The following is a 13,733-nucleotide window of genomic DNA, read 5'->3' as shown; positions in this document are numbered from 1 at the left end:
CACTGTAGACCCCACTGAGCCTCCCCCATGGCCTCAGTGAAGGGGACGAGGGGTGGTCGCCTCCCCCAGCAATCTGCTTCAAGGCTCACAGCCCTAGACCACTGGAACCCCTGGGTTATAAAGGCAGGAGCACCAGTCGGTACCACAGCAAGGCCAAGTCCGCCGCCCTGAGCCAGAGGGAGTGGGAGCAGGGAGCCAAAGCCCAGCAGAGAAAACGGTTTCTGGGGAGCAGGACACAGCAGACACGCACAGCGGCAGAGAAGAGAGCAGTCACCCAGAGAGTGTGGTGGCCCTGACACCTGCCAGTTCCTCTGAGACCTCGCTGGCCACGTGCTACAGGGATGGTGAGCACCCCTGTGTCTCCACTGTGAAGCCTGTCTCTAGGCTTGCTCAAGAGGGCTTTTGTTGCTCACGGTTACATGTCCTCCGACTCCGGGGCCCAGCCCTGGGAAATGGCAGCTCCCTGCCAGAGTCTGTGGCATCCCTCACCAGTGTGAAGGGACCTGACCTTATATTTTAATGGGTCCGACCTCGTCCGACCTGCCTCTGGTACCCACGCCCCAGTGCCCTCGGGGTTTCCAGGGAAGCCTTCAGGTGATCCAGTTCTTTGGAAGACCTAATTCTGACCAAGAAGCCCACTCCCCACAAACGAGCAGGGCGAACAGGGTTCAGGCTCCTCCTGACATCACCCCAGGTCTCAGTGCTAAAACTGGAAGAGCAGCGCCTGCGGCCACCCTCAGAGAGGCCCGGACGCGGAGAGTGCACACACAGCGCCGCTGGCCGCAGCGGCCTCCCTTTCAGACACGGGCTGGCCCCGTCTCGGCCCACACCACGCTTGTTGCTCTGACGCGGGGGCGGCTCAGGGAGGAGCCTCCCCAGCAAGCTGGCCGTACCTTGTCCTGCCCGCTCGTTCACTTCATCTGCATCTTGGAACTTGGTCACTTGTGTGAACAGGGTGGAGCGGTCCAGTGGCCAGTTGTTCCTCCGGCAGGTGGCCTGCACCAGGGCCGTGAGGTAGGACTCTGGGATGTGCAGCCCCGAGAGCCACATCACGCTGGGCTCGCTCTCGGTGACCTGCAGGGAAGGGAGGGAAGCTGGCAGGAGCCCGGGGCCACCATCAGGTGCCAGGGCCAGCGCTGACCAGACGTTTGGTTCACAATAAAAACGTGGTTCACCTTGGCAGCAAAAAGATGAGCATGGGAACAACCAGGAGCCTGCTGGGGAAAACAAGCTGAACTGCCCGATTCCAGAAGGAACAAAGACTTAGATACAAAAGAACAAAGCCACAGAAGTACCAGATCAAATCTCCACTGAATGTTGCCAAGATCTTAGAGTTGGGAATGCAAAACCCAGAGGCCATAGAAGAACAGACTGATATATTTGACTAATAAAAATGTAAGACTTTCTTACAGAAAAAAATGCTATAAGCAAAATCAAAAGATTTTTGGCAAGTTGGGGGAAACACAACACTGGCAGGCACAGGGCTAATCTCCCTGACAGACAAAGAGCTCTAAAAGACCATTTTAAAATGGAGAATTCGATAAAAATGAAATCAAGACACAAAGACGATTCACAGAAAAAGAAATGAGGTATGCTCGGCCTCACCATAATCAAAGAAATGCACACCCAAACGTATTACTATTTATCTATCAGGCAGAAAAGATCCAAGATATTAAGAGCACGCAGTGTTACTGAGAGGGGAGGGAATGCTCGTGTTCGTTCACTGTGGTCTCCACTTCTCTAGAAGACCCTCTGACCAGAGCTGGCAGAATGTGAAATGCACAGGCTGGGACCAGCTCTGCCGCTGGAGGGGTTGGCCTGTGAAATACACTTGTGCGTGTGACCACAGACGTAGGAGCCAGAGCATTGCCCATCCTGGCTAAAGAGAAGAAACTCAAATGGAACCACCTAAGTGTCCATCAGGGGAAAGGACATGGAACACCTGTAAAACAGAGTCCCTTGAAAAGAGTAAGTTCGATCTAAAGGTACTTGGAGGAACGACGGCCAAGATGGACTTAGAGCTGAATCAATCAGATTGTGCATACTAGGCTTCACAGTCTTGAAAACAAAACAAAAAGGAAAAAAAAATACAGGTATGCCTGTAGAGTCAGAGACCATTTCTAGAACACCCAATCAGCTGCGAACAGAAGGTACCACTTCTGTTGAGGAGTTAGAGAGGGGCTGGCAGCTGGAGGTGGGTGGGGGGCGGTCCAGGCCGAACCAACGAAGTGACGGTTGCCGCTTGCTTACCCATGATGTGTACTGGCTGAACCGCCGCAGGAAGTACAGCATCCAGTTCCCGAGGGACTTCAGCGTGTCCGGGGCAAGCTTTCTCCAGATATTAGGGATTTGCCCGAGGAAAAGAGACCTGGCTACGTCATCTAACTCGTTGCTCATTCCAACTTCTCCGGCCAAGGCCTGTTCGCAGAATCAAGGGCAGTCAGGGGAGACCGTCAGAAAACTGGGTGGTGCATCGAGGCAGGGGTGTGCCCGTTAGGGACAAGCTCACCCTCTGAAGTTCAGCCAGAGACCTGGACATCCGTACGGCGAGCTTGTTGAAGCGTTCCAGCTCTTGCAGAAGGACCACCGACGTCGGGGAGATGCCCACCCCGAGCTGCTTCCTGATCTGGTCCAAGTCAAAGATTTGGGGCATCTTGTTTTCTATGTCCTTGGCAACATGGCCAATGTAATCATCTCGGCTAATGCCGCTGCTGGATTCCCCTAAAACCAGGACACTTTTTAGGGAAAGCAATACCTCTGAGTGTTAGGACTGGGGCATCCTGAGCCTTCTGGTTCTTGGAAAGGCAGCAACAATATACAACCTACAAGAACCAACAGCACTGTGTGCCGACACCTTCCACCCTAACCAGACCAATTCTGTCCTCTGCAGTAGACTTCACCTGTCTGAGGCTGCAGCTCCAGCAAGTGGGCCCACATGTCCCGAGCTGCCTGAGTGTAATATCCAATCTCAGCATTGGAATGAAGACCAAACACTTCGGGCGTGTTGGTCAGCGGGAGAGCCTCAATGGCTTCTATAATCAGAACAGAGAATACACCGTCATGCCACCCTCGATTTCTGAGGGTCCGCCACCTCAGAAATCCCCAGATATGCAAGACTAATTTCTTGCATGTGTTTTTAAATAAAAATTCTCTACCACCACACCCTAATCCAGCTGTATGTCTATCATTTATGAGAACGGCTCACTGGGCTTCCCGGGGACCACTCTGCCCTTCCAGGCAGAATCTGATATTTCATCCTAAGACAGGAAATTTGAAGTAACTCCATCAATGCTGAGGCTATAAAGAACGCACTGGGCCCCCTAAAAAACGTAATGGAGCGTGCCCACCAGCCGAGGACGCCCACCAGCAGAGGCGTCAGAAGAGCTATTAGCCACCCACAGAAAAGAGAACAGCTGAAATGTGTGGTGGGTCTCCCTTAGAAAACACTTTTAACATACATTTTGATGCCCAGGAAATCTCACCAACGAATTTTTCCTTTACATCACCAACGGGGATTTTATAGTCTACTTCCTCATTCCGAAAGAAGTGGAACGGCTGGAAAGTGTCAAAAATGAAGTCTCCCAGGTACTCATCCATGTAGATGGTCAGGATGCGTCGATCGAAGCTGTCGATGGCCCGTCCTCCATACATGACCTAACGTACAGGGACCGAGAGCTGGCCTGGAGCACAGGAGCCAGCAGGGGAGCCCTGAGACCTGACGTGCCCTCAGGGATCCTCCTGCTGGCCTGGCCACTGTGCAGCTCAAACCATGTCAATGGCAAGCCTTGCAACCACGGTGAACAAGAGGTGCCCTCACGAAGTGTGGCGAGCCCATATGCCACTTGCCAAACCCCAGAACATAGTGAACAGACCACAAAACCACCAAAGAAGCCAGCCGCCACTTTGGTCTTTGCAATTGGTGACGTCCCTCTGTGTGCCACCTGCAGGCCATGGCGGGGGCGGGGGGGTGCTGTATAAAGTAATGGTCTCCAGAGTGGCCCTCCATGCCCACTGGACAGAAGATTACAATGACAGGCCCAAGGCCGTGCCGACCCCTACAGAACGTGGCCCCCACAGTGATGTATCCAGAGCCTCCGTAGAAATGGAACCCAGCAGGAGAAAGACACCCGTGCGATGAGCCAACAGAATTCCTTAGAGACCTAGGGCCTTCAAATGACAGGTGGCAGAAGCAAGTGGGGAGTCACCAAGGGCTCAGAGGTGATGCACAGGGCACCAGGTCACAGCCCACAAAAGACACTCCTACCTCTCCAATGAGGTACTTGAGGCTGCCCCACGGGATCCTAGGGTCATGTTGCTGGAAGGCTTTTGTTAGGTACGTGTTCAGAATCTCCATGCAGACCTTAAAAGAGGAGGGACAGGCATGGTTATACTCCACCCCACAAAGTCACTCACACGCTGACCCTCTCCTGAAGTGTGGGCGGGAGCAGCCGGGCTGTCATGACCTTGGAGAAAGGGTGGGGGAGACGAGCTGGCTGAGGGGGAACAGCAGCCACCGCGTCTTCACCTGGAAGTCGGACTCATTGAAGTCATAGTACACGTTCCACCCAATCTTCCCGAACTTTCTTCTCTCCTGCACCACGGCGTGGAAGAACGCCAGCACGTAGACCAGCGACTTGAAGGCCGGGTGTGGACACTGCTCCAGCATGTCAGGAGAGATCTTGAAGTATGTTGCTCTCATGTTGAGCTTCAGCCCGTTGGGCGGCTCCGTAACAACCTGTCAGAAGACACATCGTGGCCAAAATCACAGACCCATGAGCCTGGGCTTGGAAGAGGCAAGAGGCGAACTGTAGATCTCTCGGCTTTCCCTTCACCTCTGTGCGACCACCTTTCCCATCCCCCACATAGCAAACATCTCTGGGGAGGGGCCCGGCAAAGAAGTTAAGGAACGAGAGATTGTTCTGGCTCCTGTTCATCAACTGAACCAAAGAAGGCTCTTTAGCTTCTCTGGGCCGTAGAATCTTCAAATGCAAAATGGAAGTAGTTGGGGCGCCTGGGTGGCTCAGTGGGTTAAAGCCTCTGCCTTCAGCTCAGATCATGATCCCAGAGTCCTAGGATCGAGCCCCATGTCGGGCTCTCTGCTCAGCGGGGAGCCTGCTTCCTCCTCTCTCTCTCTCTCTCTGCTTGCCTCTCTGCTTAACTGTGATGTCTGTCAAATAAATAAATAAAATCTTTAAAAAAAAAAAAATGGAAGTAGTTAAGTTTTCCCTCAACCGGCCCCGGATGACAGATGACAAAACAATCTTTCCAAACACGGCTTCTCTGGAGAGTCAGTTAAACGGGATGGATAAGCCGCTAGAGCACAGCAGGCCTATCACTAGAGAGAAAAAAAGGTTTGATGAATGTGAAGTTTGGGAAAATGAACCCAGATAGTATTTTGGATACATGCAGAAGTGGTTGAGACAGGCCTGAGAGTCGTAAATGTCCCCCCAAAACTCGTCACCCAGTCCAGGACAGTGCCTCGCTCAGGAGAGAGCGGGAGACACAGATGCGGGAAGGGTGGGCATGAGGGTGCTGCTGTGTCCCAGGTTTATTTCCAAACACACATGCACGCACACACGGCGGAATGGCAGTGGTCCAGGGCATGGAGCTGGGGGCACGGGCGGTGGGGGGGTCTGTGTGAAGCCAGACCTTCAAGGACTTCTGCAGAATCCCAATGGGGAAGCCCTTGGTGGGGTCTGTGGTGAGCCACAGGCGGAAGTCCGGGTGGGGCTTGGTGATCCTCTCCAGGGACTTCTCCAGATCTTTCAGCCACTGGACCAGGAGATGGCAGTTCTGCAGCATCAGCCACTGCCCGCGGGCCACCGCCGTCTCCAGCAGCTGCAAAGCCACCTGCACCGCAAGACAGGGGAGCGGCTGGTGTCCCAAAGCCACACTGGCCCCCATGCTCTCCCAGAGATGCACTCCACGCCCCCCCCCCAAAATAAATAGCCCACCCCAGCAGGAGCCACAAAGAAGCCAGGGGCCCAGGAGCTCCAGAGGCTGCCTTCAATGAACTGATTGCTCAGAGTCCCTTCAGGGCCACTGAGCTGCTGGGCCAGTCCGAGTTCTCTGGGACAGTCACATGGATGCCCTGACTTCGGCCGCGGCCATGGCCCAGGGGCAATGACTGCCCTGATCTGAAACGGATGTCACCAAGACTGGAGGAGATGACAACTACGTGCGAACAGACATTAGGAACAACAGGCCACAGCGGCCAGACGGGGTCAGCAGTGACAGCGAGCTTGCTCGAGGACCATGCGGCTGTCACACATCATCCGCGCCCTGAGTGTTGCTGCCCAGAGGACCAGAAATGCACCCAGCTCGTGCATGGAGCAGCACCCTTGAAACCAGATACTAACCCACTGTTAACAGAGGCCAGGGACCTCTCTTTGATTCAGAGTTCGTTCCTTCCAACAATGAATTACCTTTTCTTGGCCTTGACCCATGGCGAGGAATTTGAGGCGGTTTCCTCCAAAACCACTGCGCTCGGCTAATTTCATAAGGTCGCTGGCAGGGTCAGAGCCAGGACTGAGGATGAACACAATGGGCGAGTTTGGAGTGCTCTGCTCAAAGATGGCCTCGAAGCTGATCATGGGGGGCTGCACGTACCTAGTGAAGGAAACAAAGCGGGGACTTGGAGGACAGCCACAGCGAACGAACGCGCCTCACCACATCCGGAACCTACCGGCTGTTCCTCTGGCATAGCTCTGCACGGGTTAGAGTCCAGTGTCTACACACTCGTCACACACAGGAGGGTGGACTCCTAGGGGACATGGGACCCACTGTGTCCCCCAGCACTCTCCAGGACATCCGTGGGGGCGCCTCCCGATGGGCCCTTCCAGGCAGATGTCCCCACAACACCCCCAGAGTCTCCATGCCGACAAATCCACAGGTACGTCCTGAATGACCCACTTGTCAATATTTTTGAAAGTCAGTTACCAACACATCAGGCTTGGGCGAGTTCACATAGAAATCCAAGTTCGTAGCTTCTTTCCAAGTGTCGGGGGATCCAGGGGCCCCTGCCAGCTGGTGTCAGTCAGCAGGAGCTAAGGGGCAGCTGTCCCGTGGGCCAGGCTTGACCTCTCCCACGTGCCGCCACCCCCGCCAGCCCCGCTCACTCATTGCCCTCTGAGTGGGGTTTGCAAGCCCAAGTTATCTGCCGGGCTTCCGTTCCAGAGTCGCGCGCTGTCCAATATGGAAGCCACTGGGCGCAGTGGCCACTGAGCCCTAGACATGTGGCCAGTCCAAACCACGCTGGGCAGTAAGGTCAAGTTTACACAGGACTTTGATGAGTTAATACCAAAAATAAAGTATCTCCATAATGTTTGTATTGATTACATGTTGAAACGTTATTTTAATGTGCTGAGTTAAGTAAAATGCTATTACAATTAACTTCACCTGTTTCTTCCTGAATGTGGCTTCTAGAATACTTGACACAAGTGGCTCCCGCTATCGCTCTCCCGAATAGCTCGGAACTAGAGCGACTAGTGCTGCCCGATGACAGGGCGGCGGCGGCTCTCTCGGAAGCCAGGCAGCCGTTCTATCTCAAGTCCAGGGTGCAGGGGGAGACGCGACCGCAGCAGAGCCGAGTAAACTCGGCCACACACTTACTTCTCCCCCATTGTTTCAGTCACGTAGTCGGTCACCGCCCGGTACACCCGATCCACACGGAAACAGCGCAGAATAAGCAACTTCTGGAAAGGGGTGACGTTGTCGTAACCCAACGGGAACGGGAACTGCTCGAGGGAGTCGAGGTCGCACCACTGGGAGAAGCACAGGACATTCGTGGTGGCATCAACCCAGAAACGGTACAGGCCCCCATTGTTACGTGAAGGTCCCAAAAGTCACTGTAAAGGAATGAAACCTACACAAGTACAAGCCTCAGGGCCACTTCTAGTCTGATCTGTCATTTTCCACTCCCCACCCCCCGCAAAAACTACGAACTTCAGGAAGAGAGGAACTTAGTCTTTTTCACTGTTGAGTCCCCAGTGCCCACCAAGGGACGTGGTCCGTGACAGGCGCCCATTTCTCAGATGGATGGATAGATGGGTGGATGGACAGATGGATGGACAGCAGGATGGATGGTTCTCCCACAACACTAGCGAACCAGATAAAAGAGAATTCCATCAAGGGTATTGGAGGGCGCTGACTCCACCCTGACGGGGTCACTCAGGCTTATCTTCTCAGTCACAAGGAGTAAGGCTACGGTTGAAGTCTCAAGACCACCGACATGGAGGGATAGTAGGGAGGAGAGACGACAGAACATGGTCTCACCTCCTGCCAGACCTCCACGTGTTTCTCCACATCATCGGGAAGATTCCCGAAGTTGTCTGAGAACATTTCTGATAAAAGCATGATATCCTCCCATCCTTGGTCAGACAACCAAGCACAGGGCTTTTTCCGTCGGCTCTTCTCCAGGGAAATGTTTCCTAATCACAACAGAAGAAGGGAAGTAAACAGCCGGCAGCAGCGTGCCGGCAGGGGTGAGCTGCTCGGGACTTCAACTTCTCCCAGACCCGCGTCTCCAGAGGGGACGGACAGAGAAGGACGCGTAGGCTCGCCTTGTCACTGCCCGGGACCCCTCCCAGGCAGCTCAGCATGGCTTCCCGTCTCGGGGCAGCCTGTGGGCAGAGACCCGCTGCTTTGGGCCAGACCACAACCATTTCTGAGGCTGCAAAAGCGTCAACTGAAATATTTAGTAACGCGGTGCTATGGGGGGCGCCTGGGGGGCGCAGTCCGTGAAGCGCCTGCCTTCAGCCTTCCTGGGATCGAGCCCCAGGTCCAGCTCCCTGCTCAGCGGGGAGCCTGCCTCCCCCATTCCCTCTGTGGCTCCCCCTGCTAAAGCTGTGCTACTAGAAGCTGAGTTCTAAGGAGAAGTTTGGTAATACCGCGGTTTGTTTTAACAATTTTATGTACGTGTGCAGCGGGGGTAGGGATGGTCAAGGGAGCGGGGAAGAATGAGAGGAGGCACGCCCATCACCTTTTAAGAAGAAATCTAATTCTTCCTGGGGGACTCGGCCTTCTGCTTGTTCTATCTTGATCGTCATATTGAAAGAGAAGAGTAACTTGTGTCTCTCAAACAACCCTGGAGGGAAACATCAACACGGGCACCGATGAAGTAAATTCACTTTCGAAGTGGAGTTTCCTTCGTACAACAAGCTTCAGAGTAGAAATGAGCTGCAAGGCCCGACATGGGGGCACCCGGCCCACCCCCCAGCCCTCTGCCCCGGCGCTGGACGCCCACGGCGTCTGAGCACACACAGCGAGGGCTCTGTCTGCGTGCAGAGCCCACGAGCCGGCCTGCGGTCCTGCTCACTCGCGTGGGTCCGCAGTGGCCCTGCCCACCGCGCCCACCAGGGAAAGCAGAGCCGCCCAAAGGCGGCTGGGTCCAGAGCCACCTTCTCGACGGAACACGGGCCGTTTGCCTAACTGAGTGTGAGCTCTTTGTCCCGTGTTGTCTAGGAGAGGCCTTGGCACGCTCCCCGTAAAAGGCTAGAGAGGGGGCGCCTGGGTGGCTGAGTCTTTAAGCATCTGCCTTCGGCTTAGGTCATGATCTCAGGGTCCTGGGATCGAGCCCCGCGTCGGGCTCTCTGCTCAGCGGGGAGCCTGCTTCCTCCTCTCTCTCTCTGCCTGCCTCTCTGCCTACTTGTGACCTCTCTGGCAAATAAATAAATAAAATCTTTAAGGAAAAAAAAAAAAAAACGAAAAAGGCTAGAGAGGCACTACTTCTGACGTTACAGGCGGGTCTCCCTAATAAGGACTATGCACCCCTACAGCAGGGAGACGTTCAGACAAACGGCCCTGGTTCCAGCAGCACATTACTTACACGAACAGGCAGGGGGCCAGACCCGGCCCACAGCTCACCGTTTGCCCACCTGTGCGGCACAGCAGGCACATTCCACCAACAGACTCGTCAGGGATAGCGGGATGCTGAACGTGAAAGTTCTTTAAGACACACACATGCGCACACGCACACAGAAGAAAAACTGTCTAAGTCAACATCTGTGATTTGAATTCTACCTTCTTGGCCGCAGGCGTTGGCTACGTAACCGAGCCCCGTAGGGACAACAGTCCTCGACCTTCCTCCTGCCCAACTGGAATGCGCTGAACTGTGTTCCCCCAAACCCATAGGTTGAAACTCTGACCCCAAGGGCCTCCAAACGTGACCGTGTTGGGAGAGGGGGCCTTTGAAGAGGACGAAGGTAAACAGGCTGTCAGTGTGGGCCCTGATCCCACCTGCCTCTCGTCCTCAACAGAAGAGATGTGGACACACAGACGCCAGAGGGGCACGCACGCAGATAGAGGGGTGCTCACCCGTGCAACCGTAGTTATAGATGTTGAAAGTCAGCGTGTCCATAATGTTCCGCAGTCGCTTCATGAGAATGGAATCAGGCAGGGACTTCTTAAGCGACAAACCGAAGACCTCCAGGAAGGCGATGAGGGAGTATTGGTACATGGCGTTGACCAGGGCCATCTCGGACAGCACAAAGAACAGGATGGCTCCCCTCCTGGCGGCCGGCCTGTAGCCATCCCGCAGCCTGTCGATGTCCAAGGCTGTCTTCTCTGCCAGCTTGAGCTTCTCCGATACCTAAAGGTGCACGTCACCGTGGAAATGGGGAGACTGACACCGTCACCAGGATGACTTAGGAAATGGGCGAGAAAGTAAGGAATGCAGAGAGCAAGACTGGGAGGGAGCAGCAAAGAAATCCGTGCAATGCTCGGGGGGGATTGCAGAACACCACCCCTCTTGCCAGATAGAGTGGATGTTTGTTGGCTGGACTCCCCAGCACCTGTGCCCCGTCCTTCTAATGACAGTCCCTGACTTTAACTTGGAGACTCTAACTTCCCCCTCTCATCCCATATGTGGGGTCCACCCCAACCCCAGGAGAGGAGCATGTGACCCAGGCCCCGGCCAGTCCACACACGGCATCCCCAGCCATGAGATCAGCCTGGGGTAGGCGTGTGACTAAAATGACTCTCGGGATATTCATGATAGGGACAGGTAACGGCTCTCACTCTTCCCTTTGGACCTTAACCTGAGGGGCCATGAGGCCATACCCACCTGGTGACCATGAGGGGAGCTTGGCTCATGGGGAGGCAGAGAATGAAGCCAACCCAACAAAGCCCAGAAATGCAGAGAAACTGAGTCCTAATGGTATGTTTAGAGTCCTGGATCCAGCCCTGCCTGAAGCCATCCCAGGACTTTCTGTATTCTAAACTAATAATTTCCCTTCTGACTTAAGCCAAGTAGAGCTGGGTTTTCTGTCATTCTTGACTCAAAGAGGCTGATCTAATGCACAAGGGTCCCTAGGAACACCTCTAGGGCTCCCCTCCCCATAGCACACCCCCATAAAGGTGGCCTGTTCCTCATGAGGAAAAACCTCAGGTGACTAAGGGCCCAGATCTGGTGCCGGCACAGGTGGCTGTCCCCCACACCCCCACTTTACCCCAACACCTCAGCTTCTAAGATGCAGGATTGAGGCCCTGAGGTCACTGAGCCCAATTTCCTCCTTGAGCAGATGAAGGGACGGACGCTCCAAAAGCGCATCCAGGAACCACCCCGCTCCCTCCCTCCCAGGGCAATGCACCTTCCATGCAGCCAATACCTCCATGGCCTTGGATTTGGTCTCCTCCAGGGTCTGCACCAGCTCCACGTTGTCCAGCATATTCCCCGTGGAGGTCGCCAGTTCCCGAAGGAGGGAGTCTTCCAAATCCTTCAGCAGGTTCTTGTTCTCACTTGTCTCCTGGATGAGGTGCTCCCGCTGCTCCTCCAGCTCGTGCCTCTCGTAGGCCACCAGCACGCTCAGCAGCTGGTCCTCGAGACCTTTCAGTGTGACTGTGGGAGCAAGGGGAGGCCGTCATCGCCGGACACCCCGTACCTCCTCGCGTGCTGCACGCCTGTACCTGGGGCAGGCGAGCAGAGGGTGTGGCTGAGCCCGCATTTGGGGAACTTAAGTACTGGCTCCCGCCACTGCTCCAAAGCCACGGGTCAGAACAGCCCGGAGATGCTCCTCCACAAAGTGGTGAGCGACAAGCGTGCAGAGGCTCCCACCAATTGGGCCGCCCGAGTTGAAAGCACACCCAACCTCCTTAACCCATATAGGCAGCTGTAGGACAACCCTAGAAAGTGTGAGAAATGGCACCCAGCTCCTAGCAGAATTCAGTTGGGAGGAGGGGAATCCAAAACCATGCGACATATTTAAATGCACAGAGAATAACTTCCTGCCCCAGCAGAACGGGGGTCCTACCCCACTCCAAGTGTGGGGATCCGAGCGGTATGGTCCAGACCCAGGGCGCCCCAGACATGCATCTCCCTGCCTCCCAAGGGGGCACCCAAGCCTTCATCGTGAAGAACTGACCGATGAAGATGTGACCCTGACAGCATGACCTGGGGTCAGCAAACAAAACGGCGTCCCATGAAAGCCCTGACTTCCCATTGTGGTCTCCGTAGTAACCGCCCCAATTTGCCACTGGGCTTGTACATATCCTCACCCGTGTAGTTGATGACCATGGCCTTTCCAAACACAGACGGGGTGTATCTGGGATTGGCCAGCTTGGTGTTTAGGTACAGTCTGAAATTTGAGTCGTAATCCACTTCCTTATCCCCCAGTATGATGAACTGCCGTCCTTGAGACACTTTGATGTTTTTCTCTAAGACGTTATCGATCACGGGGTCGATGTACTCATCCACGTCATGGAACAGGAAAGGGCTCCCATACTTTATGGACATCTCCAGCTGCTTCAGGAAGTCGGGGTCATTAAAGGAAGCCACCTGGAAGACAGGGGTGCTGTGTGCTCGGCAAACACCCAGGGAGAGCACCTCGGGAGCGGGGAGTGGGCACGCCCGAGCCTCAGAGGGAGCCAAAGTAGAGAAAGAATGGGGGCGGGTGGGGGGAAGCAAAGCAAAAGACCCATAGAAACCAGAAACCCGTCAGGTTCAGGGTCTGAACAGCCCAACGTAATCACGACAGAGTCTCACGACCCCTCGCAGAATGGGCCATCTCGGACCCCCCGGCAGGCTGAGGGCAGGGGGAGGTCAAGGACCAACTCTGCATTACTAATATTTGTCTCACTGTAGCTCTGTGTATATTTTAGAGACAGACCTGCCCCCAATAGCATGGACATTCTCAGGAGCGAGGACCAGAAAAAAAAAAAAAAAAAAATCAGGAAAAAGTAAAACTGAGAATCATGGGTTTGTGAACTAGTTCAGCAAAAAGCGACTGGGCCCCAGCAATTTTACCCAGGAAAGCTGAACACATACACCCACCAAAAAAACGAGCAAAAAACCCAAAGGCACATGAATATTCACAGTAGTGTTATTTGTAACAGCCAAAAAGTAGAAATCATGCAAATGTCCATCAATGGATAAATGGATGGTAGAATGTGGTCCATCCACACAATGGGTTACGATTCAGCCACGAAGAGGAAGCATGGACTCCTGCTACAACCGGGATAAGCCTAGCAAACGCGATGCTCCGTGAAAAAAGCCAGACACAAAAGGTCACGCAGCGCATGATTCCATTTGTGTGAAACTCCCAGAGGAGGCAAATCCATAAAATACATTAGTGGTTGCTAGGAGACGGGGAGGAGGGGAAACGGAAGAATGATGGGGGGTGACGACTAAAGCACACAGCATTGCTTTTTGGGGTGGTAAACCCTGATCCTGGTGATTGCCTAATTCTGCATATAATACACTAAAAACCACGGAGGTGTATGCTTTCAAAGGGTGAATT

General features: G+C 54.3%; 1 protein-coding gene across 1 annotated transcript in view; it reads right to left on the bottom strand.

Moving 5' to 3' along the window:
- Window positions 1-13,733, bottom strand: part of DNAH10 (dynein axonemal heavy chain 10) — a 132,296-nt gene that overhangs the window by 1,225 nt on the left and 117,338 nt on the right. The window contains exons 63-77 of the mRNA XM_080821641.1: window positions 12,493-12,772; window positions 11,607-11,836; window positions 10,315-10,588; window positions 8,981-9,085; window positions 8,275-8,429; window positions 7,612-7,763; window positions 6,426-6,609; window positions 5,650-5,850; window positions 4,526-4,735; window positions 4,265-4,360; window positions 3,483-3,654; window positions 2,901-3,032; window positions 2,510-2,721; window positions 2,251-2,418; window positions 894-1,074 (exon numbers count right to left, since the gene is read on the bottom strand). Of these exons, the coding sequence (XP_080677767.1) occupies window positions 894-1,074; window positions 2,251-2,418; window positions 2,510-2,721; window positions 2,901-3,032; window positions 3,483-3,654; window positions 4,265-4,360; window positions 4,526-4,735; window positions 5,650-5,850; window positions 6,426-6,609; window positions 7,612-7,763; window positions 8,275-8,429; window positions 8,981-9,085; window positions 10,315-10,588; window positions 11,607-11,836; window positions 12,493-12,772 (2,752 nt within the window). The remainder of the gene's footprint in view (window positions 1-893; window positions 1,075-2,250; window positions 2,419-2,509; window positions 2,722-2,900; window positions 3,033-3,482; window positions 3,655-4,264; window positions 4,361-4,525; window positions 4,736-5,649; window positions 5,851-6,425; window positions 6,610-7,611; window positions 7,764-8,274; window positions 8,430-8,980; window positions 9,086-10,314; window positions 10,589-11,606; window positions 11,837-12,492; window positions 12,773-13,733) is intronic.

The sequence above is a fragment of the Martes martes genome, assembly GCF_963455335.1.
Source record: "Martes martes genome assembly, chromosome: 13".
NCBI lineage: Eukaryota > Metazoa > Chordata > Mammalia > Carnivora > Mustelidae > Martes > Martes martes.
Note: the sequence above shows the minus strand (reverse complement) of the source record. Positions and strands in the feature narration are given on the sequence as shown.